The sequence below is a fragment of the Carlito syrichta genome, unplaced genomic scaffold (assembly GCF_000164805.1).
Source record: "Carlito syrichta isolate Samal-C Ts95f unplaced genomic scaffold, Tarsius_syrichta-2.0.1 Scaffold311662, whole genome shotgun sequence".
Classification (NCBI taxonomy): Eukaryota; Metazoa; Chordata; class Mammalia; order Primates; family Tarsiidae; genus Carlito; species Carlito syrichta.
The window spans coordinates 144,877-171,439 of NW_007255758.1; the positions used below are offsets into that span (position 1 = coordinate 144,877).

At 52.6% G+C, this 26,563-nt stretch overlaps 1 protein-coding gene across 1 annotated transcript in view; it reads right to left on the reverse strand.

Moving 5' to 3' along the window:
- The window catches only part of ABCC1 (ATP binding cassette subfamily C member 1), a 103,052-nt gene that overhangs the window by 7,130 nt on the left and 69,359 nt on the right, over nucleotides 1–26,563 (reverse strand). The window contains exons 19-28 of the mRNA XM_021717985.1: nucleotides 21,953–22,043; nucleotides 18,204–18,339; nucleotides 15,467–15,674; nucleotides 12,622–12,932; nucleotides 10,094–10,293; nucleotides 7,294–7,420; nucleotides 6,664–6,765; nucleotides 2,590–2,736; nucleotides 1,093–1,251; nucleotides 1–74 (exon numbers count right to left, since the gene is read on the reverse strand). Of these exons, the coding sequence (XP_021573660.1) occupies nucleotides 1–74; nucleotides 1,093–1,251; nucleotides 2,590–2,736; nucleotides 6,664–6,765; nucleotides 7,294–7,420; nucleotides 10,094–10,293; nucleotides 12,622–12,932; nucleotides 15,467–15,674; nucleotides 18,204–18,339; nucleotides 21,953–22,043 (1,555 nt within the window). The remainder of the gene's footprint in view (nucleotides 75–1,092; nucleotides 1,252–2,589; nucleotides 2,737–6,663; nucleotides 6,766–7,293; nucleotides 7,421–10,093; nucleotides 10,294–12,621; nucleotides 12,933–15,466; nucleotides 15,675–18,203; nucleotides 18,340–21,952; nucleotides 22,044–26,563) is intronic.

A 26,563-nucleotide genomic window follows, 5' to 3' on the forward strand; every position in this document is an offset into this window, starting at 1 on the left:
CAGACCTCCTCATCTGAGTACTGGCTGAATGGATCCAGGTTCATGCGGAGGGAACCCGAGAACAGCACAGGGTCCTGTCAGAGAGAAGCAAGCAGACAGTGGAGGGAGCAGGGAGGCAGCCCGAGGGCTCTCGGCAGCAACGGCTGAGAGTGCCTCCTGCCTCGCAATTGCTGTTTCTAGAGATGTTAATAATGGGGGGGAAGTCTGGAATATCCTGAGTTACACAGAATAAAACACAATGTCTTTTTTCTTTTTTGTTTTGAGGTAGAGTCTCACTCTGTCGCCCAGGCTGGAGTGCAGTGGCATGCTCACGGCCACCACAGCCTCGACCCACTGGGCTCCGGAGATCCTTCCGCCTCAGCCTTCCAAGTGGCCGCAACTACAGGCGCGCGCTATCACAACCGGCTAGTTTTTGATTTATTGTAGGGACGAGGTCTTGCCAAGTTGCCCTGGCTGGTCTCAAACCCCTGGGCTCAGGCAATCCTCTCGCCTCCGCCTCCCAAAGTGCGGGTATTGCAGGTGTGAGCCACTGCACCTGGCTAAAACAGCTGTCTTTTCTGCAGAACTTCCTGGAGCTTTGCATATGGAAATGGTGGGAACCTTCCAAACACACAGCCAGGGTCACTCAGGATGGTAAACAGCAGGATTCCAAGGGTATCATCGAGGGGAAGCCACACTAGAAGGTGACATAGTAAGGACCCCTACAGGGGACTGTCTGGGAAGTTACTTCTTGCCTAGCTCTTGGAAGGGTTGGAGATCCTCGGTCTCCTGGGAAGATGGCACCTTACTGGATTTTGCCAGATGCTTGGAAAACTGCGCCCTGGATGGCAGACAGTGGAGGGAGCAGGGAGGCAGCCCGAGGGCTCTCGGCAGCAACTGGGTGGGACCGACACCCAGTGAATTCCCACACTGCTATTTATGAGCTAAGAGGAGATCTGGGGAGAAAAGCATAGTGCAACTTAAATAAAAATGATGAAAATATTCAAGTAGGAAGACATGTGTGTCTGTCTTGAAAATACGCCAATACTGCTGTTAGCACATCCACAGGATGTGCCCATGCCACCCCTCCCCCGCCACTGTGCCCAGCCCCACCTGTGGGATGATGGTGATTTTGAAGCGGAGGTTGTGTAGCCCAATCTTGGCGATGTTGATGCCATCGATGATGATCTCTCCTTCAGAAGATTCGGTGATCCGAAACAGACCCAGGGTCAGGGAGGACTTCCCAGCTCCTGTCCGCCCCACGATGCCGACCTGGGGGGGGCGTGGGGAGCACCCAAGCAGGGTGGGCATGCTGGCGTCAGGGGCTGCCCCGTCTCGGGTGTCTGCCAGGAGCAGCTCAGACATTGGGTCACCCGCCCCACAGCACTCGCCAGCCTCCCAGACGTGCCTTCACAAGGGGCTGGGTGGCCACAGGTCGAGAAGGACTACCCTCTCTTGGCCAGGCCCCCCACGGAACTCATCAGACCTTTGTATTAAGTTATAGAGACTCTCAGAGAGACAGGCGTCAGGCAGAAGGAATTTTCAAGAAAGCCCTATTAGTTCAACTCAGAAAAATATTAACTGACCATCAGGTACTTCCCTGCTCTCACTTCTCTGATGGTGAGGCCCTCATCCTGAGCTGCCAAAATATCTCAAAGATTCAGCCAGATTCCTCGGGGTCCCCTCTTGATGTGACCTGGTCTCCATGTCCCTCCCTTGAAGGAACCAGGCTTCCTGGGCAATGGCCAAGGACTGACATTCCTAACTTCCAATTAGAAGCCCCCTCCCCATGGGGCTCTCGAGGAGGGCTTCCTTTACCGCCAGCAGAGGCGTCACAGAGCAACATGCCTGCCAAGTTCTCATGAAGACTCAGCAAGAACGTTTCCCTTGCTACGAGTTAGAGAAACGACCTGGGAGTGGAAGGAACCCTGTGAGCCTCATGGTAGGGAGAGCTGAACGAGTCCCAGTTCAGAGATGAAAGACGCACTGCCCTGGGCAAACAGCCGAGAAGACCCATGGTCCGATCCCTGAGGAAGGGCTGAGGGTCTCAGGACAGGGACGTCTTCCAGGACAGCATGGAAGCAGGGGAAGTCTCCAAATTCCAACATCTCGCACCTCCCTTGAGCCATCCCGGGCGACAATGACACCTTATTCTAGAGATCGCAAACGCTCACGCCTTAATCACAAAAGCTCACGCTTTACAGGGCCAAGCAGGCACATGAACAGGGTAGGAGGCGGAGTGAACAAGGTGGCTCATATCTTATCTAGGAAGGGCCAGGTGGGGAGTGTGGACCCAAGGCTGCAGGATGACCTAATCTTCCAAGAAAAGCAGGAGACGGAGGCTACATAAAGCACTCCAGATTCATCAATGCTCACAACTTCTGCAGACTCCTTCCAAACCCATCTGTGGGCCCTGTGCGACCAGAAAGCTTTTGCTTCCCCAAGCTGGGCACTCTCTGAACGGTTTTTACTGCCACGAGCCCCCACAAAAGGTCGCTGGACCCTGTGGCACGGAGCTGGAACCAGCCGGGGGAATGCTGCCACTGGATGCATCGTCCTGGTGGCTGCCTGCGTCCAGCTGTGCGTGGGGGATGGGGAACGCACACGCACCTTCTCTCCCCCGTCGATGGTGACATTGATGTGCCTGAGCACCAGGTCCAGGTCGTCCCGGTAGCGCAGGCAGTAGTTCCGGAACTCCACGCGGCCCACCTGCGGCCAGGTGCTGGGTGGCGCTGTCTCCGGGATGTGCCAGGAAGCCTCGGGTCACAGCGGGGAGAGTGTGAAGCCCCGAATCCACCCCACAGGCCCCAGGCTATCCCACACTGGCCTCTGCCTCCCTCCACCCTCCCATGCCTCCCCATGCTGGCCTCCCAGTCTCAGCCCAGGGGCTTGCTTTGCCTGAAAAGCTCTTCCCCACCTGCAGGCCAACTCAGAACGGCCTCCTTCCCCACTTTGGTCTCCTTCAGAGCCCAGTGCCTCCCAGGGTGTTTTCTCCCACCCATGCCCACTGGACACTCCATTCAGAAAAGAGGCTCTTCATTCATTTTTTAGAGACGGGATCTCACTCTGTTGCTCAGGCTGGAGTGCAGTGGCACGATCATAGCTCACTGCTACCTTGAACCCCAGGCTCAAGATATCCTCCTGCCTCAGTCTCCTGAGTAGCTGCGCTACCACATCCAGCTAAAAACTTTTTTCCCACAGATACAAGGTCTCACTAGGTTGCCCAGGCTGGTCTTAAATTCCTTGGCCTCCCAAAGTGCTGGGATTACAGTGCAAGCCACCATGCCCCACCAAGGATAGGCTCTTCAACTGTTTGCTGCTGTATCCCAAGGCTCAGAGTACATAGTAAGTGCGCAGTCTGTATTTATGGGCTGAATCAATGAAATGAGTGGTCTTCTCTGAACAGACACAAGAGAAAACACGGGTCGCCCTGGTTGCCCACCCCGGATGGAGGCAACCACAAAAGCAGCAGGTAACCCTGAAAGAGAGCCATGTACAGGCCCCGGGTCAATGTCTCTCTCACACAGCCTCACAACAGTCCCACGGTGAGGAGGAATCCTCACACAAGGAAACTAAGACACAGAGAAGGTAAGCAGCGTGCCCAGGGTCACACATAGCTCCTGTGTCTGAAAAGTTCCGCTCAGCACTTCCTGAGGCTCACAGCTGGGCATGGTATGGACCAGTTTTGGCAGTTACAGCCCTAGAGAATTTTTTTGAGTCGGAGTCTCACTCTGTTGCCCAGGCTGGAGTGCAGTGGCACGCTCATGGTCACCCCAGTGTCAACCTGCAGTGCTCCAGCAATCCCTCTGCTCAGTCTTCTAAGTAGCCAGAACTACAGGCATGTGCTACCACGCCCAGCTCATTTTTTGATGTATTGTAGAGACAAGGTCTCACCAAGTTGCCAGGGCTGGTCTCGAACCCGTGGGCTCAGGCAATCCACTTGCCTCAGCCTCCCAAAGTGTTGGGATTACAGGCTGAGCCAACCAAGCCCAGCCAGCCCCAGGGAATTTATATCCCTCCAAGGACCAGGTACATACAGATGATGAACCTGGCTGCAAGTGAATGGACACAGCTCAGGAGCTCAGAGGAGGGCACGAAACAAGATAATAATGGCCACCTTTGGGGCAAGAAACTCAGCCCCTTTAAGGATGTGCTATAAAATAATAGTGTCCTAGCCTGGGCATCACAGCTAGACCCCCAACTCAACAAAAAAATAAAAAATTTAGCCGGGCACGACAGTGCATGCCTGTAGTCCTAGCTACTCAGGAGGCCGAGATGGGAGGATCGTCTGAGTCCAGGAGATCGAGGCTGCAGTGAGCTATGACCGCACCGCATGCTCCAACCTGGGAGACAGAGAGACTCTGTCTCAAAACAAATAACACTCTTTTTTTTTTTGGTGTTTCTTGAGTGATTACAACACATTAAGTGCTGTGCTCAGTGACTCAGACCAGTGATCTCATCTAGACCCCACAGCAACGTTCACAGGGATGCAAAGACACCTCCTGGTTAAAGGTAAAGGGGGGCTCCTTGCAGAATAGCAGGTGGATGCTGTTAAAATGCTGTAAGAAAAGAAGCAAGCAAATGTGTAGGAACGTATGTGTGTGAACACATGCAAGGAAAGTACTGAAAGAAATGCCCATCTGCCAACAGAGGCTCTCTCTGGGGAAGGCTGTCTCTGGGGAAGGAGAAGAATGGAAAGGACACAGAGAGAGCTTTCATTCTCCCCCATAAGTTTCTTTCTCTTTCTTTTTTTTTTCCCCCGGAGCCAGTGTTGCCCAGGCTGGAGTGCAGTGGCTTGATCACGGCTCACTGCAGCCTCGACCTCTTGGACTCAGGTGATCCTTCTGCCTTAGCCTCTCGAGGAGCTGGGACTCTAAGTGGAAGCCACCATGCCTGGCTACCTTTTTTGACTTTTTCTCACTGTGTTGCTCAGGCTGGCCTCAAACTCCTGGGCTCAAGCAATCCTCCTGCCTTGGCCTCCCAGAGTGCTGGGATTACAGGCATGAGCCACCATGCCCAGTAAGTTTCTTGTATCAGTTTTTTTGAAACAACAAGCATGTCTCCGTTTTATAATTTACATACATAAATGAAGGGGACACGTTGTGAGAATATAGTGAGAAAGGACTGGAGAGAAGCAGGTAGAACTTTCTACCTAAACATAAATATGTACATATTTTGAACAGTGATAGGGCTATAAGAGATTTTCCTTTTATATTTGTCAAATATGTTCCTATTCTAAAATATAAAAAGAAATAAGTAAAAACAAGCAAAATTATTTTAAAAACTGAATTCAGTTGAACTGAATGCTTTAAATGGGTGAACTGCATGGCATTGAATCATCTTTCAGTAAAGTTGCTATTAGAACCAACTGCATGGCCTGTAAATACAAAGTGGGATGGCAAGCTCCCAGTGTAATGCACCCTTGCTTCCACAGGGGGGCACTCTCGCCACTCTGAACAATGCTCATCCCTGACGTGGGACCTAGTTTACCAGCTCAGAACAGTCAAGGACTGGACGTGGGTCACCTCTATGAATCCCTCAGGACAGACCCCAGTCGAGGCCAGGGCCTCACTGCCAAGGGGACACTCTCCTGGGAGGCAGTGTGGCACAACGGCACAGACCCAAATTCTAGATCTGCTATTCACCAGCGGCGTGGCCTTGGGCAAGTCACTTCGTATGTCTCAGTTTCCACACCCGTAAAATGGGGATAATAACAGCTCCTGCATCACAAGGCTGGGTGAACAGGACATGAATTACTCCACGAAGACGTTTAGGATGGGGCCTGACACACCTCAAGGGCACCTGGGTGGCCCTGCCATTACTGATGGGGGCGAGGTCCCCAGGCAATCCTGTCAACATCCTCACCACGACCACGCCTACTGGCAACGATGCTGAGGGCATAAGAAGGCGATGACTGGGGCGCTGTGTCCTTGGGGTCTGAGGCCTGGGCCCTAGCCCCAGCGGTCCTACTGAGCCCCGAGTGGCCCTGGGTCAGCCACTGTCCCACCCCAGTTCCCTTTGTTCTCCATTTGTAGAATAAGGACTTGGGTTCAGCAATGGCAGGGCTTCTTCTGTGTGGGTCCGTTCCCCAGCACACCACAATGGCTGCAGGATTCAGGGCCGACTCTCGTTATTTCCTTTTAACAGTTTTAATCAACTCTTTAGTACTTAAGTGCTCGACTGACTAGAGAAAAAGTTAGGACAATCACACATGGAGAACTGGTGCCACCTTCCATAATAAATATCCCCCATAAAAATATATGCATAACAGCAGGTTAGTTCAGTTAGACACAAGTGGCCTGGGAAGGCCTGGAGCTTGAAGGCCGCTGCTGATCTCTCAGCTGAAGGGAGAGCATCCGAATTCATGTTAAGGTCCTATTAGTACCAAACTAAGACTTTCTCGGCGATATCAAAAGACGTGAAAGAGAATTAGAGGGGGAACCATCTTTGCTACATGAACACCCCCTGAATGCCTAGATAGTACCCCATATCTTGAGGAAAGGTGGGATCACTGTAAACTATGTTCTCACCCTAAAACCAGCAGTTTCTAAGCAAGGGTTGCAAGAAGACTGGAATAGCCTAACATGCACTCCACCTTGTGGGTGTCCAACTCACCCCCTCCCCCAGTCCCCTCCCCCGCTCACAGGTTTCTCTCGGGTAAAGACCCAGGGGCCCCTGCCTCACCTCCTTCTCGGTTTCTGAATACTCCTTGAGCCTCTCCACGGCCACAATGTTGGTCTCCATCTCAGAGGACATCCGGACCAGCCAGTTCAAGTATGTGGTGACCTGTGAAGGGAAGCGTCACGTGGAGTTTCTAGAGTGAGAGTGAGCAGCCCTTCCTTTATTTTATGAATTACTGAACATGAATTATGAAACAATTCAGATAGCAAAGGTATCATCAGTCATCGCCCAGACTTGTCTCGCTGCATCTCTTTTCCAAGTAATCCACAGGCCACACAAAAGAAATTTTAAAATATTCTGAACTAGTTGATAGTATGAAAACACAATGTATGGAAATTTGTGAGATGCAGCTAAAGCAGTGTTTAGAGGGAAATTCACAGTATTAAACGCATTTCCCTCAAAGCTGACAGCATCCTCTCTGGCCACCAAGGAGTCTCCTTGACCGATGGAAATCCTGGTCACATGTTGAATTCCTCTCTGTTCTGGTCAGTCACCAGGCTCTGAATCTGCTCCTCAAACTCCCCTTGGGTCCCTGCCTCTCCTACTCCCAAGGGAATCCAAAACAAAAGAACCTGACTACTGGCTCCCCCACGAAAACACTTGAATAATCCAGCTGAGAGTGAGTCTTCTTACCTGCAATGAGTAGGACACCGAGAGGCCCACCAAGCCAGCACTGAGGCTGTGACGAGAGATCACAGTGAACAGGGCAGCAAACAGGACGATGCAGTTGCCCACATACTCCAGCCGCACGGCCAGCCACCTGCACAGGACACACAGGCAGACATGTGCAGAATCAGCTTTTCAGAGATCTGGCTTCCAGCTCAAGGAGAGAGGGCAAATCCTTGGTACCGCAACCCAGTGGTTCTGGAAAGAGGCCTTCTCAACACTGCTTGCTTAAGAGCTGGGTCCAGGGCACGGAGGGTTGAAAGGACAGGAGGTAAGAGGGTCTCTACTGACCTGCAAGCCTAGGGACCCAGCAGAGTTCTCCAGAGGCAAGTTTCCCAGGAACTAGCTTGCCCTTTTTTTTTTTTTTTTTTTTTTGAGTTGGGGTCTCACTCTTACCCAGGCAGGAGTGCAGTGGCAAGATCACAGCTTACTGCAGGGTCGACCACCTGGGCTCAGGTGATCCTTCTACCTGTCTCCTGAGTCGTTCGGACTTCAGGTGTGTGCCATCACGCCTGGCTAATTTTCTGATTTTTTTGTAGAGCCAAGGTCTCACTATATTGCCTAGGCTGGTCTTGAACTCTTAGACAAAGTGATCCTCATGCCTCAGCCTCCCTTTTTACGTACCAACTTTTTCTCACTGAAGCCTTTAAGATACACATTTTTTAAAAAGATATCTTGGGAAGTACTAATAAGTCATCAACTGTAGAGGCACCAATGACTTAAAATAACTGTCATTGCCTCTCGGCTTCTGGCTCAGATCAAGTGTAAAATAACCATGTCTTGGCAGGAGACGGATCTCAGAGGGAAGTGGGGAACAGGCCACCGTTGTAAATGTCCTTATGACGCTCCCAGACCCAGACTCATCCTAATTCCAGAAATGTGGAAATAAATGATTTATTACCTTTGAAAATATACACAGTTATGCTACTTGTTTAAAGTTAACAATATTATGAGCCGGGCTCAGTGGCTCAGCCTGTAATCCCGCGCCTTGGGAGGCTGAGGTGAGTGAATTGCCTGAGCCTCCGGGTTCAAGACCCGCCTGGGCAACTTGGTGAGACCTCATCTCTACAATAAATCAAAAATGAGCCGGGCATGGTAGCATGCACCTGTAGTTCCAGCTACTTGGAAGGCTGAGGCAGAAGGATTGTAGTGGGAAAAATAGAGAGACTGTGACATCGAAATCAAATTTTTTTTTAAAAACAAATGATTTCCAAAAACTACAGACTTATAAACCATCAACTTTTAAAAAAAATTTAGATAAGACCATTTCCATAAAATAGCCAGTCTCTGGGCCATTTAGCCTTTCTTAAACAAAACCTGCCTGACACTGGACAAGTCTTTAAAATTACAACTTGCCTTTTTTAAAAAAATATTTTTTAACTGCTATCAACCCCTCCTTCTTGCCGCTGGGCTAAAGACAGCCCAGGTAAGGCCAATTGCTAATCCCAAATCAACTATATATATTTTTATATTTACTCACTCAATCATACAAAAAATATATTTAAACATTTGCCATATCTTGCCAGAGGATTACCGGAGCCCAGCAGGTCGAGGCTGCGGTGGCCAGGAGCAGCCACTGCACTCCAATCTGGGTAACAGAGTGAGATTCAAACTCAAAAAAACAAAAACAAAAACAAAACAAAACAAAAAAACAATATTATGTAGCAATATCATGTAGAGCTATTATTTTAAAGTTTTTAAATGGGTGTGGTGGCTCACTCCTGTAACCCTAGCACTTTGGCAGGCTAGGGTGGGAAGATTGCTTGAGCCCACGAGTTCGAGACCAGCCTGGGCAACATAGTGAAATCTTGTCTCTATAAAAAAAAAAAAAAAAAATCAGAAAATTAGCTAGGTGTGGTGGCACATGCCTGTAGTCCCAGCTACTTGGGAGGCTAAAGCGGGACGATCACCAGAGCCCAGGAGGTCAAGGCTGTGGTGAGCCATGATTGTGCCACTGCACTCCAGCCTGGGAGACAGAGTAAGACTCTGACTCAAAAAAACAAGAATGAATAGTTTTAAAATGAAAGCTAGTTCTAGGGAGGTGGCACTGCTATCTTTTTTCCTCTGTGGTCCGTCCACTCCATGCAACTGGACTTCCTGTGTGTGAAAGCCAGATGGTGACAAACTCCTCAAAAGTTCCTCAAGGGAAGCCAAGGTCTCTGGGACCTCAGGGTCTGTGCACCCGGCCTGACTACAGAATTACACCATGTAGATGGACTGATGGCATGGGTCACCTCCAGGACACTGACACTTTTTCAAAAATGTCAATCAGGATGCAGGTGGGTAAGAAGGATGCTGTTTCAGGGATAAGTCAGACACTGTCTAAATCTGGTGACTAATCAGCAAGCTTCTGCCCCCTCTGGATTTACGCCATTCGTGTCTGATCCACAAGATGACAACTTCATGTGGCTCCATGTAATATCTGTCAATTCTTCTACCACACCCACATGGGGGACCATGACCACCCCTGGCCGAGGGCCATGGCATGAAAACACTCAGCAGAAGCATCTGTCGCTGACATTGTGCGTCACCAGGACAACAGCCATAGGACTGAGCCTGCAGGCCTCTGTCCCCGCGCCTGAGCACTGGTGCGGCATGCTCCCAGGGTTCCTGTCTGCTTCCAGCTCTCAGCCTGTCCTCTCTCACCACGTTGGTCTGTCCTTCCTGTGAGGGCCCAAGGGTGGCTTTCCACCCACTCCAGGGTGTGCAGGAGACCGAGGCGCAGGGACAGGGTGCTGAGAAGGCCCCGCCCACGCAGCGCGCCCACCTGTTGGCCACGATGCTGGGGTAGTAAGCCTTCTGGTTCTCGTCCACCTTCCGGTCACTCTGGCGGATGAAGCGCTCCTGCTCCTCGAAGGCGCGGATGACGCTGACCCCCAGCAGGGTCTCGCTGAAGTGGGAGTACACTGGGGAGCGGCTCACCGACTCCAGGCGCTTCAGCTGCCGCGAGGACGCCACATAGAACCTCTGCAGCGGGGGGAGGGAAGTGTCGACAAAGGTGCCCTCGGCCTATCCTCCCTGCACCGGGCTGGAGAAAGCCTGGCACAGCTGGGGCTTCCAGGAGATGGGATGCCAGAGGGACACTCGCTAACCAGTCAACCAAGCACAGGCCAATGCCACCAACAGTGACCGGAACAGCAGCTCGGGCCACATATAGCCCACTGTCCCGGGCATCGCTCTAAGAGCTTGGACATTATCAGTTCCTTCAATCCTCATGAGAAACCTACAAGGCACTTATTCCTACACGTGATGAGTAAACTGAGGCACAAGGAGACTGATTTGCCTCCCTCCAGGTCACATGGCCAGTGACTGGCAGAGTTGGGACTCGAACCTGAAGCCTTTGACCTTCAGGGTATTATGGATTTCCAGCATGGGTTTTGAGGTCAGCCAGACCTCAGATCAAATCCTGACTCTGCTACTGAGGAACAATATAATCACGGCCAACACTTTATTTCTCTAAGCCTCAGTTTCCTGATCTGTGAAATGGGAACAAGAAAGCTTGCTTAGCAAGGTCATTGTGAGAATGACATGAAAGAATCATGTCCTCCTGTATGTAATATGTCACTTGTTTGCACACGTTTTCATGTATCTTATAAACAGAAGCAGTGTCACTGAGTACAGTGCCTGGTAACAGCAGGCCGAACCATAAGAAATGGCTGTTTTTGTGGATGAGAAGCGGGTGAACACCAGCAATTTCATGTGGGCTGGACCAGCAACGAGCAGCTCACGAGGTGGTGAGCACTGCTACCACGAGGTGGCAGGACCTGCCTGTGTGTCACAGCCCCTCAGCAGCCACCATGCCCATACGACGGTCGCTTCTAGCACTCGCACCCAAGCTGACAGGAGTCAACCTCGTCACGCCCCTGCAGTAGTCTCTCATAGCTTAGAGAGGTCAAATGCTTCCCCCCACCCTGCACGCAGCCCATGCCTCCACCAACACCCCTGTCCAATCAGGGCCACTCCTCACCTCCCAGCAGAAGGAAGCACAAATGTCACTTCCTGAGGAGCCCTTCCTTACCCCAGCAGGGAGCCATCTCCTGGGCTATGAAGACGCCACATTTCACCAGCAGCTCCACCCGCCCTTGTGGGTAGGCTGCACACCTGCTCTGTCCCTGCCCTGTCCTGGGCATTTGGCCAGTGCCAGGCACAGACAGCTGTCTGGCAGGTCTTGCTGGAGATGGGACAGAAGCCAGCCACCCACTGGAAGCCTCTGTGAGCCATGGAACAGATGCCGGGCAAGAGGGCCATCTGAGGACACCCGAGTCCTCTTGGCCTCAGCTTCCTCATCTGTACACATGGATCTGGTGAGACTGGGTTCCCTACTCCCAAGATAACATGCATGTGACTAGAGCCAGGCACAGCAATGAAGACTGCAGGACTCAGCCTCCCTCCCCCCGCCCGCCCCGCCGCGCTGGTAAAGGGCACCGATTGTGACAGGAACCTTTTGTGAAGCCTCTCCAGCTGGCAGCTTCTTTCTAGATGGCAGCACGGGAAGTGGTCTGCACTCACAGGTGGGGAGCCCCTGGGGTCCCGGCCCCTCATCAGCAAGCCCAGGACCACATGGTCTCAGGACAGCTGTTCTGCCAGTACCCAGAACGAGGCCAGATGTCACCTCTTCCCTAGCAGTTCCCGCCACCTCGAAGGAAAGCCAGAGCCCTCGGACCACATGATCCGCCGCTGGCTTCCCCAACCTCACCTCCCCTGACACTCGCTTTCTTCCCAAAAATTCCAGACACAAATTGCTCTGAAGAGTTTCCCCTGTCCGACTTACTCCACTGGTCACTGCCTTGGAACCTTACTTCCTGGAAAAATCTGACCTAGACAAATGTTTCTTCACGTACGATCTGATTTTTTAAAAAAGGATCCCCCTCTCTCACCAGGTACAGTGGCTCACGCCTATAATCCCAGGACTTTGGGAGGCTGAGGTGAGAGGATCGCTTAAGCCCAGGAGTTCGAGACTAGCCTAGGCAACATAGCAAGACCTTGTCTTTACAGAAAAATTTTAAAAATAGCCAGGCGGGGTGGCGTGCACCTGTAGTCTCAGCTGCTTGGGAGGCTGAGATAGGAGGTCGAGGCTGCAATGAGCCACGATTGTGTCACTGCACTGCAGCCTGGGTGACAGCGTGAGACCCTGGCTCAAAAAAAAGAAAAGCACACTGGGTCAATGAACACTAAAAATAATCACTGTGGTTATTCAAAACTGTCACAAACAAATCCTCCTCAAGCAGACCTCAAGCACACCACCCTGGAGGAAGTGAACCCTGGGGCGACGGGCTCTTCCCGAGACCCCCTCACCTGGACGAAGAAGTAGACCAGGCCCAGGGGCGGGATGATGACGGCGGCAATGGGCGTGGCCAGCAGGATGATGATGCAAGCACCCACGACGTTGAACAGGGAGCCCATGAACATCTTGATGACCTGTGGGATCATGGAGTCCACCGTGTCCAGCTCCTTGGAGAAGCGGTTCACCAGGTTCCCACTGGGCGTCCGCTCGAAGAAGGCCATGGGCGACCGCAGGACGTTGTGCAGCAGGTCCAGGTGCAGGCGGCGGGAGGCGAAGATGCCCCCAATGGACACTGCCATGGAGTAGCCAAACACGGCGACACCTGCAGGCGCTCCGAGTTAGATGCCGCCCCGGGAGGGGCCTGACAGGCAGGCCTGGATGCCCCGTGGTTGATGATAACCACAACGGCTGGCTGTTATTTGGGAAGCACTTTCTGTGTGCTAAACATGGTGCTGGGATTTAACTACATTTTTATGACGACTTTGAATAAGTTCAATTACTGCCCAATTTACAGAATAAGCCCAGGTGCGTGAGCTCCTTTGCTTGTAATATACTCCGTCGATGAGAAGCGGGGCTGGGTTTTTTATTTTATTCATTTATTTTTGAGTCAGAGTCTCACTCAGTCACTCAGGATGAAGTGCAATGAGTGGCAAGTTCACGGTTTACTACAGCTTCAAACTCCTGGGCTCAGGTGATCCTTCTGCCTCAGCCTTCTGAGTGGCTGGGACTGTAGGTACGTACCACCACACCCCGCTCATTTTTTATTTTTATTTTTTGTAGAGACGAGGTCCCACTATGTTGCCCAGGCTGGTCTCAACCTCCTGGGCTCAAGCAATCCTCCTGTCTCGGCCTCCCAAAGTGCTGGCATTATAGGCTTAGGCCACAGCACCTGACCCAGTGCTGGATTCTCACACAGGCAACCGGCTCCAGGGCCGTGCTCTCTGTCCATACGCCACATATTCCTCCAGACCAGCACTGTCCGGACATATGTTAAGGGACATATGTTCCACATCTGTGCTATCCAATATGGCAGCCACCAGCTACAGGGGGCTACGGGGCACTTGAGATGTATCTAGTCCAACCAAAAAACTGGATTTTTAATTTCCTTTCATTTTAATTAACCGAAATTAAGCTAGCAACCAACGGCTTGTGACTATACTAGACAGCACAGCTCTAGAACCGACACTTGCTGTGTGAGCCCAGGTGAACACCACACCCTCTCTGTTCTCTGCCTTCCTTCAGTTGTAATCTGGTGGACATTGTCCTCTGCCCTACCGGTGGTAAGGGTGGGGGGAAGCCAACTGAGAGATTCAGGAAACCCATGCTCATGCTTCTGCTGATGGTGTTTTTCAAAGCCATTTCCTGGAGGATTGAGACATGTGTGGCTCCTTCCAACAAGCCCCACCAGGGCGCTGTTCCTCCCAGAGTGGAAACCTCACAGGAACAGAGAAGCTTCCATCTCAGCCTCTTTAATCAGAGAGAAGCCCAAGAGGCAGGGGCTGAAACGACACTGCCACAGCCTATCTCTGCCACTTACCAGCTGTCGGACTGTCTACAGGTTAAGACCTATCTGGTACCTCAGTTTCCTCATCTGTAGAATGGGGACAATGAAACTCTCCAGGGAGCACTGTTAAGGCTCCACCTAGCAATGTGCTTGGCACACAGGAAGCGCTCATGACTGTACATGTATATGTATAAACACTGTCTCTCTGATCACACAGACACAGCTCACACAGTGCAGGGGTTTAGAGCATAAGCTCGGAGCCGGATTGGCTTGCTCAGGACCAGCTCTGCCGCCGGCCAGCTGTGTGACTTGGGACAACTCAGGACCAGCTCTGCTGCCGGCCAGCTGTGTGACTTGGGACAACTCAACCTCTCCAGGTCTCACTTTCTGCATCTCTAAAATGGGGCAGATGGGAGCTCCTTCCTCCCAGAACAGCTGCAAGGAGCAAATGAGTTAAAACACGAGAAACAGGCAGGCATGGTGGCTCTCGCCTGTAATCCCAGCACTTTGGGAGGAGGAGGTGGCAAGAGGACTGCCTGAACCCAGCAGTTCGAGACCCACTTGGGCAACTTGGCAAGACCTCATCTCTATAATAAATCAAAAAAATCAGCCGGGTGTGGTGGCATGTGCCTATAGTTCCAGCTACTTGGAAAGCTGAGGCGGAAGGATCACCTGAGCCCAGCGGGTCAAGCCTATGGTGGCTGTGAATGTGCCACTGCACTCCAGCCTGGGTGACAACTCAAAAAAAAACCCACGAGAAAGTGTTGAGAACAGTCAATGCTCCATAAACATCAGCTTTTATTCCCAATGCTGTTGCCCCAAGAGAGGACAGGAGTTCTCAGTCTCATCACTAGCATCATGTGGGGTTGTGTGTACACTACAGGATGTTCAGCCACATTCTTGGCCTCTAGATGTCAGAGGCAGAAACCCACCTGCCCCAAAGTTGTGACAACTAAGAGTATCCAGGTATTGCCAAACATCCCCAGAGGACACCACATCCCACGGTTGAGAACCACTAGCATACACCAATCCCCACCCTCACTCAGCAGGTAGAAGTTCACAAATGAGATCCTGCAGAAGCCCCACCAAAGACTCCTGTTCTCAACTTTCCTCATGCGTAAAGTAGGCACATCGGAGCTCTGCTCCCTTCTACTCCCTAGGGGCTTTGAACAAAGCCCCCAAGAAACTCTGATTCCACAGATATCTGAATGTCACTAGATGACAGGTGCTATTCATCTGGGTTTGGGAGTTCACAAAACCCTGAGGACTCAGGGGGCCCAATTCTATAATTAGACACGATGTGATTACTCAGGGTGCCAAAATCAGGTGGGATGGCAGATGGTGGCACCCACCTTGAGAAATGCCCAGGGTTCCGTAGACGCTTAGCCGGAGTTTGGTGTGCTCCTGGGTCCCGTTGACAACGGGGTCATCGGTCCAGAGACTGAGCCAATAGTTGGAGGCCAGGGCAGCCACGTGGTTGCACAAGAAGAGGAAGAGGCTCAGGAAGGAGATGAACAGCCCGATGGCCTTCATGTAGTCCCAGTACACAGAGAGCTTGACCTGAAGGCCAGGAGAGGAGGAGTCTCATCTCAGGCCACACCCCTCAAAGTTGGGGCTTTGCACTGCGGTTAGCCAGCCACCTGCTTCCGCTCTCACCCAGAACACCCTCCCCTGGGTTATTTAACAGAGATTTCAGCGGTCGACAGGGCCAAGCCTGCTGGCCTCATGGAGCCTCCAGTGGAGCACAGAGACAGGCGTCCATCAAGTTCCCACCCACGTAAACGCACCATTAAGGAGAAGGCTGCCCACAGTGCACAATTCCACATGACTCTAAGACTGGGGGCGGGGGGTGCCCTCTGAGGAGGTGACATTAGAGGGTTAACCAGCTGAACACAGAGAATGGGCACTCCAGGGGAGGAGCCAGTGTGTGCAAAGGCCCTGAGGCAGGAGGGCACACAGCACATGTGGGGGACTAAAAGAAGGCAAGGGCAACCGGCAGGAGGAGAGCGTGCACAGTCGAGGAACAAGAGGAGGCTGGAAATGGGGGTTGTAGCTTATGCAGCCCAGAAGATTTCATCCAGGACTCTTACTCCAGGACTGCAGAAAGTGTAAGTCATTTATGAGTTTTAACCCAATGGGGAGGTGTGCCACGTTGCCTAGCAACCAGGACCCAGCTTCGGCCCACCCAAAGTGGGGCCTGCCTCTCAGCTCCATTCACTCAGTGAACCCAACACCACACCCATCAGGCTTCCTATTGCTCGGGACATGGTCAGCACCGCAGGCAAAGGTAGGGGCTTTCCTTTCCTCCTGTATCCCTGGCCGCTTTAGGCCAGCCCCCCGCCCAAACCACCCGGCTTGCTTTCAACAAACTCTTGGCATCTATTCCTAGTGTCTGCGATCACCATCTCAAGCTTTACCCTGCTGAATTTTGGGTCAAAAGAAGCTTGTGGCTCTACAGTCTAGCTGAGAAGTGACAGGTCTGATGGAGAACTAGCCACTTCCTTTTTTCTTTGTCAAGTCTCTCTTCTTGAAATTGAAATAGGCGGGTGGCAGGAAAGGGGAGGGGAATTGAGAGCGTGTTTATTTCACCTTCCAGCCTCACCCTGTGGCCAAATCCCTGGAATTAGCCTGCAGGGTTTGGGACCATCTGCCCAGGAGCAGTGGAATGTGGCAGGCACAGAGGTCGGGGGTGACCGGGTGTGTTGAGCCCAGCCCCACTCCTGGTCTGGCTGTGACAAGTAACAGGCCCCTGGTTTCAGTGTTCTCTACATATAACAGGAATGATCCTGGGACCGACTCCTCTGGGTCACACAGGCCTGGGTGGGGATTAAGTGGGCCTGGAACATCAGGTCCCTCCTGCCCAAGTCCTTGATTTGGGTGTCATTTCTCTGACCCCCCTGGAGGGTCAGTCAGAGCAAGGTGCGAGAGGACAATATAGTCCCCTCGACCTCGTCCCTGGTTATGATAACAAGCTCGGGAAGACACTGGGAATGGAGGGTTCCCAGGAGACTTCAGATACAGCAGGCAGATCCAAGAGAAAATGGCCGAGCCTCGCTTGCCCGTGGCCACCATCTGTGGGTTTTGTCTGTACACTGATTTTTTACTTATTGTAAAAACTCCACTCCCTATATTTTTAAACATGACCACATTTATTTTTAAAAGTTAACTTTGGATCACAACCATACATGGAAAATTACTGAAACTTGCCCAAAACAGATGATGTTCAAATAAAAATGCAATAAAACAAGAGCCTGAAACCTGGTCTCCTAGTTACAAAGAACAGTCAGCAGTTGGCAGGTATTAAAGACAGGATAGGGCCAGGCATGCTGGCTCACATCTGTAATCCCTTTAGGAGGCCGAGGCAAGAGGATTGTTTGAGCCCAGGAGTTTGAGACCAGCCTGGATAACATAGCAAGACCTCGTCTCTATAAAAAGTAAAAAAATTAACCAGGTGTGGTGGTGCACACCTGTAGTCCCAGCTAGATGGGAGAGGCTAAGGTGGAAGGACCGCCTGAGCCCAGAAGATAAAGGCTAAAGTGAGCTGTGATTGTACCACTGCACTGCAGCCTGGGCGACAGAGTAAGACTCCGACTCTAATAATAATAATGATGATGGTGAAGACAGGCTAGCACCCAGCTGAGACTTTCCCACAGATGCAATCACAAGGATTAAAAGAGAAATGAAAAAAACTCCCATGGGTGCCATTCAGTGCTGTCTCTATGCAGGCCCTGAAGCCACCTCACCTACAACTGAGCCCCCACTCAGGAGCCCTGATTTGAGGCATCCAGTTCGCCTACAGCCACAGAGAGCCCCGAGCTGCTCAGAGCAAGGTGGGAGTCAGCAGAGCAGAGACGACAAGGGCCAATCCTGCAATCCGACCGCCAGGGTTCAAGTCCCAGCTCTGCCACTTACCAGCTGTGACCCTGGCCAAGTCCGTTAGCCTCTCTGGCCCTGGGCTTCACAGCTGTCCACAGAACTTTACAGGCTTACTCTGGCGGACACAGGAGCGAATGCTCCACATGGTGCCCAGCACTCAGCAGGTGCCCTGGGAGCCCCGACCACCGTCACCACAGAGGGAACCAGACTTACCTGCCCTGTCTGAGCCTTGTCCGCCTCCATAAGCTTCCAGGTCTCCTCTGGCTTGGCCCCAGCTTTCTGCAGCTCGGCCGTGCTGCTGTGGTGCCTGCCACCGTCCCCACTATACGAGGAGGAGCCGCTGAGCTGCCTGGGGGAGGGAAAGATAGTGGTGTCAACTGCACAGAAGCCTCAGGAGGGGCCCATGGCCCCCTGGTTGGGGCTGCTCCTGTGGCCCGAGCAGTGGCTGAGAGAGAGGGGGAGTCTCCACATGCACACATGGGAACACACGTGAGAACACAGTCCTGTCACTCTCCAGGATTACAAGATCCTGGGGAAAGGAACATCTTGGGCAGGAATGAGAGCCATGGCAACGCCATCTGTGACTGTCTACGAGGGTCTGTGTGACGCTGGGACCACTGATGTGCTGAAAGGCCTTTCTGAACACTAGCCTACGTGAAGGAACCAGTCTCTGGAGGATCTCGGGACAAGACCCTCTCTGTTTCCAGGCCACAACTGTGAAACAGGAAGACTAAACTCATACTTTGATCTGTTTTTTTCATTACGTTTTGGATCTTCTTCATATTCGAAAGATGATCTAAGACCAGCCCTCTCAAAATATCTATTTTTTTTAGGTCAATTCTATTTTGGGGGGTAACTGATTTGCACGTAATTTCAAGTCTACAGAAAAGCTGCAAGGACAGTACAAGAGACTGGACATCCCTCACCCAGAACAGTCACTGATTCTCCCATCTTGCCATGTTTGTTCTATCATTCGCTCTGTTTTCACAAAAACCAACTACAAGCATTACTCATGGTTTTTCTGAATCTTTTGTCATTTTATTTTTGCTGTTAAAATATTTCAAGCCGGGCTCGGTGGCTCAGCCTGTAATCCCGCACCTTTGGGAGGCTGGGGTGAGTGGATTGCCTGAGCCTGCGGGTTCAAGACCCGCCTGGGCAGCGAGACCTCATCTCTACAATTAATCAAAAAATCAGCCGGGCATGGTAGCGCGTGCCTGTAATTCCAGCTACTTAGAAGGCTGAGGCAGAAGATCGAGGAGCCCAGCAGGTCGAGGCTACAGTGGCCGGGAGCAGCCACTGCACTCCAGTCTAGGCGACAGAGTGAGACTCCAACTCAAAAAAAAAAAAAAAAAAAAAATTCAAACACAAAACTCTGAAATACCACGAATCGGATCTCACTGTGCCTTGAACTCCCAGACTCCAGCCATCCTCCTGCCCCAGCTTCCCGAGTACCTGGGACTACAGGAGCCACTGTAGCCCAAAGATTTTTAAATTTTTTTTGTAGACAGGATCTCGCTATGTTGCCCAGACTTGTCTCAAACTCCTAGCTTCAACTGATTATCCCACCTCAGGCTCTCAAAGTGCTGGGATTACAAGCATGATCACCCAGCCTTAACTCAACTCTCTCTCTTCTTTAAAATTAGTTCATTAGACAAGTACTAATGCCACAGACAAAACTAAGTGTAAAAAAGATCTCATTCCTTTCCATCCCCTTCTTCCTTTCCCCTAAGCTTCAGGAGTAAACACAGTTCTCAAGCTGAGGTGTGCCCTTCTTACCCATGTTTTCTGTACTTTATGACCAAGGTGTGTGTCCACAAGGATACATGCATTTAATTTAATTTTATTTTTTTGAGTCAGAGAGTCTGACTGTGTCACCCAGGCTGCAGTGCAGTGGTACACTCACAGTCTCCTGCCTCGGTCTTCCAAGTAGCTGAAACCACAGGGGCATGCCACCATGCCTGCCTAATTTTTGATTTATTGTAGAGACGAAGTCTCACCATGTTGCCCAGGCTGATCTCGAACCCCTGGGCTTGGGCAAGCCTCTTACCCCTGCCTCCCAAGTGCCAGAATTATAGGCATGAACCACCGTGCCCAGCCCATGTATTTAGTTTTTAAGATCTACAAACTTTCTCTTCTTTGTAAAACCTTAAGTGGAGCCCTAATTTAGAACAGAAGCCACAGAGTTGCTCTGGATGAAGGGGAAGGTGGGGCTTGAAGCCTCGAGTCCAACCACAGTTGCCATGGCAACTCCTCACTCAGATGCCCTCCAGTTCCGGAAGTCTACAGCTTTATGGGGGCCTGTTTCTCCAGGAACCTCCTGGTAGTCCTGTTAGACAGAGAGGGCAAACCCAAATGGTTGCTGTGGCTGACAGGTCATCAACAATGAGTGAAGGGGGCCCAGCAGGTTCCATGGAACCTGGAAACACATGTTGGAAGGGGCAATGGTCTCGCAGTTCCAGCCAGCAGGTGCCCTGTGAACACAGTGCCTTATGCTGGCAATTCTTTCCATTCTGTTCAGAAGAAAGTGCAAGTCCAGCAAGCCATGAGAAATAACGCAGACCACAAAAAAACACACAGTGGTCCTTTGCAGTAAAAGTTTCCATTCTTCCTTCTATACAAGATGACAAGCTCCCTGAGGTTGGGGTCCTGTGTGAGTCATCACTGCACCCCAGAAACGAGTCCCCTCATGATACATCCTGAAGGCCAAATAAAACTCCAGTGGCCCCTTCCCTAGACTAAGCCCTGAGGTGGGCACTGCCTTCTTTCTTGTGAGATCTATGCACAAGTCAAGGACAAGAGGGGTGGATATGGCCCCAGATCTGAGTGAGCTCTCGGAGAGGAGCACAGGGAAGAATCTGACGAGCAAGACATGACAGACACATCGGGGGGTCTGTGCCCTCCCGCTCAGCTGCCCAGGGCGCTCTCCCACGAGCTCCCACCACTGGCCCCTATGTCCCAGGATGGCATCCCCGGTGCTCTGCACCATCACCCCTGAGTACCAAGAGGCCCAGCTCACCACCTTAACAGGGGCACCAGCAGGGCCCCCATCTGACCCATAGGACAAAGCTTGAGTCTGAGCGGTGTCAAGGGCAAGATGCCGATGGGCACAGCTACTCATGCCGAGTTTCTCCCAGCCCCATTTCTGGGAAATCACCCATCCAAAGAAAGACTCAGGCAGCCCCAGTTCACCCCAAAAGATGTGAGTGCTACCTACTGAGTGCTGATGGTGCAAGGTACTGTTCTAAATGCTTTACATAAACCACACTGTGTAAGCCTTCCCAAAGCCTATGTTATAGGGACTACCATAAATTCGATTTGACATGAGGAAACTGAGGCACAGAGAGTTTAAACAATAGAGCCTATGAGTGCCGCTCCTCTGAGTATCCAATGCTCTAGCCCAAAGCAACCTCTCTCTTAAAACATCGTAGCAAAGGACTTGGGAGCACTGGCTTGGAGGCCTACCTGCACTCAAATCCAAGGTCAGCTTCTCTCTGTGTGGCTGTGGAGAGCTCTCAGTTGGCTCCCCTGTAAAATGGAGGGTGACGGTAACCACCCCTGGGCTCAGCAGGACAAACAAGGCATGGTGCTGTGCCTGGCTTCTCACAGTAGTCACACCCTTGAGACTATGCTCCCTCCAGGCCCTTGAGAGACCTAAGTGAAGACCCACAGCATAGGCAAGGAGTGAGCACTAGGCAGGGGGACACACAGCTGCCTCACGAGGCCCACGTGAGTCATGGTCCTGGCAGGAGTACTGACTGCTCCCCCTTGGGGCCTCTGCGCTCTGAAAGATAAGGTCCACAGAGGACTTGCGAAGGGGGGCGGAAGGTTCATGCTTTCTGGGACCCCAGAAGCTGAGGCCCTTCTTGGTGGGTCAACCAAAGCACATGGCCCCCTTATCCCTCGTCTCGCCCCTAGGTAGGCAGGATGGGGTCCTTGGGACGGGGCCTCCCTTCCGCCCTTACCTCTGCAGTTGCTTGCCCGCAGAGTCTGTCACCAGCATGCCGTTCTCCAACTGCTTTGCCTCCTTCCCGGGACCTCCAAGACCCGCCAACCCTGGCAGAAGAGAAGCGGGACAAGTGGAGCTTCGAGGGCCGGACAGTGCCCAACCCGGCCGCTGGGAAGCTCAAAGGGGAAGCTGCTCTGCTGAGGCCACTGCAGGCTGTGCTGCCCTGGTGCCGGACACATCGGAGCTGGGTCCTTCGGGGCAGGGGCAGCGTCCAGAGGGCCCATCAGCTGAGGGCCAGGGGCCAGAACAGGCATCCTGCAACGGTAAAGCCCAGCTCCAGGGTGGCATGGAAACACACGTTGGAAGGGGCAATGGTCTCGCAGTTCCAGCCCGTGAAGTGTGGCTCATGGGGCCAGGAGGCACAGAAACCCTGCCCTCTAGTCCCCGAGCATCCTGAGCAGAGGTGACATGCAAAAGAACAGCCAGGAGGACAAGGACCTCAGCCACAGGCCGAGGCCAGAGGCCCTAGTAGTGCCAGGAGCAGAGCCTTTTGTTCCCAGATCACAGGAAGGTCTCAGAGTCCAGGGCACAGGGCCTCTGGGTAGGGGCTGCTTCTTCAGACATAAGGAAGGATTTCAGCATCTGGACTGTCGAGGAGCCAGGCTCAACTGACAGCCACATGAGTTTGGAAGTGGGTCCTTCTCCACATCAGTCTTCAGATGAGACCCCAGCCCCAGCCAACACCTGGGCTGCAGACTCAGGAGAGACCCTGATAAGGCCACCATGGGGCATGCCTCCAGAATAGCTCCCCAGATCCTGGGAGGAATCCACCAGCATCAACAATCATCATTGGAATATCAACTAGACCACAGCCTATGAGCTCCAACAATGTACTGTGTCAAAATGTATCAACTTGTACCAATTCTCCTTCCGCCTTGGGACAGCTAAGTGACACGTGGTCACTGCCCCCACTCCGCACTGACTTCCTCAGGCTTTGGTGCCAGAGGAAGAGCACAGTGGAGGCACCGAAGGGCCGGCCCCAGGGGAGATGAGGGAACCCAGAGGGAAGTTACAGAGGGCGGTAAATACACAGCCAGCAGCTGTCAGGTGAGTCTGGGAGAGTGATGATGGGACGCGAGTAAAAGCAGCATCCAGAAGCAGGCTCTCTCATGACAGCACAGGGAGACACAGGCCCAATTGACGGAGGGGATACGGGTCACTCACTCAGGGGCAGGCGCTCCAAGTCAGGGGTTCTCAGTCTTGGCTGTGAACAGATCATGCAGGGACTTTATAAAGGAGCAGATGCCCACACATCCAGCCCCAGTACCCTCAGTGACTGAGTTGGAGCCAGTCAGGTAACTGGGACGCACAGGAGATGGCCTCTCACTTCCTAGCTGTGCACATTGGGGAAACGATAAGTCTCTCTGAGGCATCTGGCCGGGCGTGGTGGCTCACGCCTGTCATGCCAGAACTTTGGGAGGCCAAGGCGAGAGGATTGCCTGGACAACAAAATGAGAGCTCAACTCTACAAAAAAACAAAAAAATTAGCCAGGCGTGGTGGCATACGCCTATAGTCCCAGTTGCTCGGGAGGCTGAGACAGGAGGATTGCCTGATCCCAGGAGGCTGAGGCTGCAATGAGCTCTGACTGTGCCACTGCACTCCAACATGGGTAAAAGAGTGAGACCCTGAATCTAAAAAAAACCCAAACAAACAAAAAACTTCTACATCTGTAAAGAAGGAACAGCGGTAGACCCTACCCTGGGTGGGAAGGTGAGAGGAGATCACGCATTGTGCTGGGCACAGGACATGGTGCTCAGTGACAGCAACCCCTGGAGTGCCTACTGTTAAGTACATTTGAAAATATATCCTAGCTGGGTGTGGTGGCTCATGCCTGTAATCCCAGCACTCTGGGAGGAAGAGACGAGAGGATTGCCTAAGACCAGGGGGGTTCAAGACCAGCCTGGGCAACTTGGAGAGACCGTGTCTCTATAATAAATCAAAAAAATTAGCTGGGTGTAATGGCACATGCCTGTAGTTCCAGTTACTTGGAAGGCTGATGCAGAGGGATCACTTGAGCCCAGCAGGTTGAGGCTGCGGTGGCTGTGAATGTGCCACCGTACTCTAGCCTAGGCGAGAGTGAGACTCCCATTCAAAAAATAAATGAATTAAAATAAAATAAAAGTCCAACAGATGATTCTCAGGTACAGCCAGGACTGAGAATCAATGCTTTAAACATTCCCTTTAATGTCAGCATCTGCTTTACTTTTTAAGTTTAAAAAAACCCAAAGAAAAACAGCCATATCACCCAGGAAGAAAGAGTGATAACAAGCAGGACTTTCCATGCAGCTGCGTGCAGTCAGTACTGACACACACACAGGAGGTCAGGAATCAGGCCTGGCTTTAGCCAAGTTTTTCTGTGCAGGGCTGAGGATGCTCCCAGACACCCCTGAGGTGGCATGCTGCAGAGAGACCCAACTGGCAGCCCCGGGCACCTTCCATCAGCCTTCTCTGCTCACCACTGGATGCAATTCACTATATGGGGCCTGTGTAGCGGCCCACTGGGCTGCCTCACCTTCTCAGCCCACCCACAGGTGGACGCTCCGATAGACAGCTGGGAGATTCTACTCTGCCAGGGGGAACTGCGAGTCTAGGAAGAGGAAGATGGGTTGGACACGGTGGCACATGCCTGTAATCCCAGGACTCTGGGAGGCTGAGGAGGGAGGATCACTTGAGCCCAGGGGTTTAAGACCAGCCTGGGCAACACAGCGAGACACTATCTCTGCAAAAAATAAAATATCAGTCAGGTATGATGGTATACACCTGTAGTCTCAGTTACTCAGAAGGCTGAGGCGGGAGGATCGCCTGAACCCTGAAGGTTGAAGCTGCAGTGGGCCGTGATTGTGCTGCTGCACTCCAGCCTGGGTGGCAGAGCGAGACCCTGACTTAAAGACAGAAGAGGAATGCTAATGCCCTGCCAGCCTTCTCTTGAGGGATTCACTCTCCCTCCTCCCACAGCCTTGGCAGGCCTGCTGGGTCTGGGTGCCTGGCTCTCCCAGCCAGGGACAGTCCTGACTGAGGTCACCCCAATCGAGCCCCTCTCCCGGGACTCTGACCATCATCAGTGGTCTACAAGGACCCAAGACAGTCGAGTCCATCTGTGCAGGGAGTCCATCTGGCTCCCCAGTCCTCCTGCTTCCTAAAGTCACCTCGTACATCCCAGAAAATGCCCTTTTTGGTGTACAGTGGCTGGGGTCAGTTTCTGGGGCTTGCAAAAGAGCCCCCAGCCAGGACCCCTCCCTCACTGCTGGCTACAAAGGCACTCGGTCCCTGGAGCTCGATGAGCGACACCTTCCTCCGGGCCCCCTGCCGACACCTGAGCCCCCCAATGAGGACTGCTCATCCCACACTGTCTGGCCTCGTGCGTCCTGGCTGTGCCCCGCATGTGTGTGTCTGGCATTGGACTGCCCAGCTGCTCCCATTTACTATCCAGTCACGGTGTGCCAGGCACCCCACAGCCTCGGTGCCCTACAAAGCCCACTGCTCACGGGAATGGGGCGTGTGAATGGGTGGAGCTTAGCCGAGGCCGCCGGGTGAGGAGGGAGAGACATGGGGACTTCCCCAGTGCCAGCCACGAGGCTGGCCCAGTCGGCGCACAGATGTCCACTGAAGGGACCCAAGGACAGCAGGAGGGGTGACGGTACAGACACTCGGGCCCCCACATGCAGCCACACACGCAGGTCCGTCCACGGCCTCATTCCACAAGCACAGCCGACATCAGCCCAGCCACGACTAACCTGCTTCCTCCTCGTCCGGCCCTCTGCCGCCTGGGAAGTCACAAGAGCCAAGAGTGTGTTAAGAGGCAAGGCGAAACGCTCTCCCTGCGCCCATCAAAGTGCCCAGGAGGAAGGAAGGGATTCACTCCTCTGAAGGGGAAGGGGCAAGGACGGCTGAGGGGCCTGCTCCATCTGTGCCTCAGTTTCCCCATCCCATGTGTGCTCAGTGGATCCCTGACAAGTCTGCCATCCAAGACCAGCCCTTTGGTCCGAAAGTAGCAACCGTCTTTACACACAAATAGAGCTGAAGGATGACAGAAACCAATCTTCTGTCTTCACACCTGCTTTCATGGCAGCAGAGGGAAAGAAAGAATTGCAGCAGGCAGGCATGGCACGGCACGGCACGGCACGGGGTGGTGGTGCAACCTCGGCTCCGGCCCACGGCCTTAGTTCTTTGAGTATCAACACTGCCCCATGGAGCCGTACGCTGGGCCAGCTGCACACAACCCAAGAAAAGGGGAAACAAAGGTGACTTGGCTCAGATGTCACCCCGGGTCCCAGGCTGGGATGGGGGCCCCCCTCCAGGCTCTCACAGGCCCTTAGACACCTCTCCATCACTGCATTGAGCACCACGATATCCTTGATCGCTTAGTGTGTATCTCCCCTATCAGACTGTGAGCTCTCAAGGGCACAGAGTGGGCCTTATCCACCATCTATTCCCAGTGCCTGGCACACCAGGCTGCCATGTGCAGTTGTACGGGATGCACACTGCACAACTCACTGTAGGGGACACCATTACACATGGAGGCTCAGGTACCAGGCGGCCCCATGGCACACAGCAGGCACTCTTATA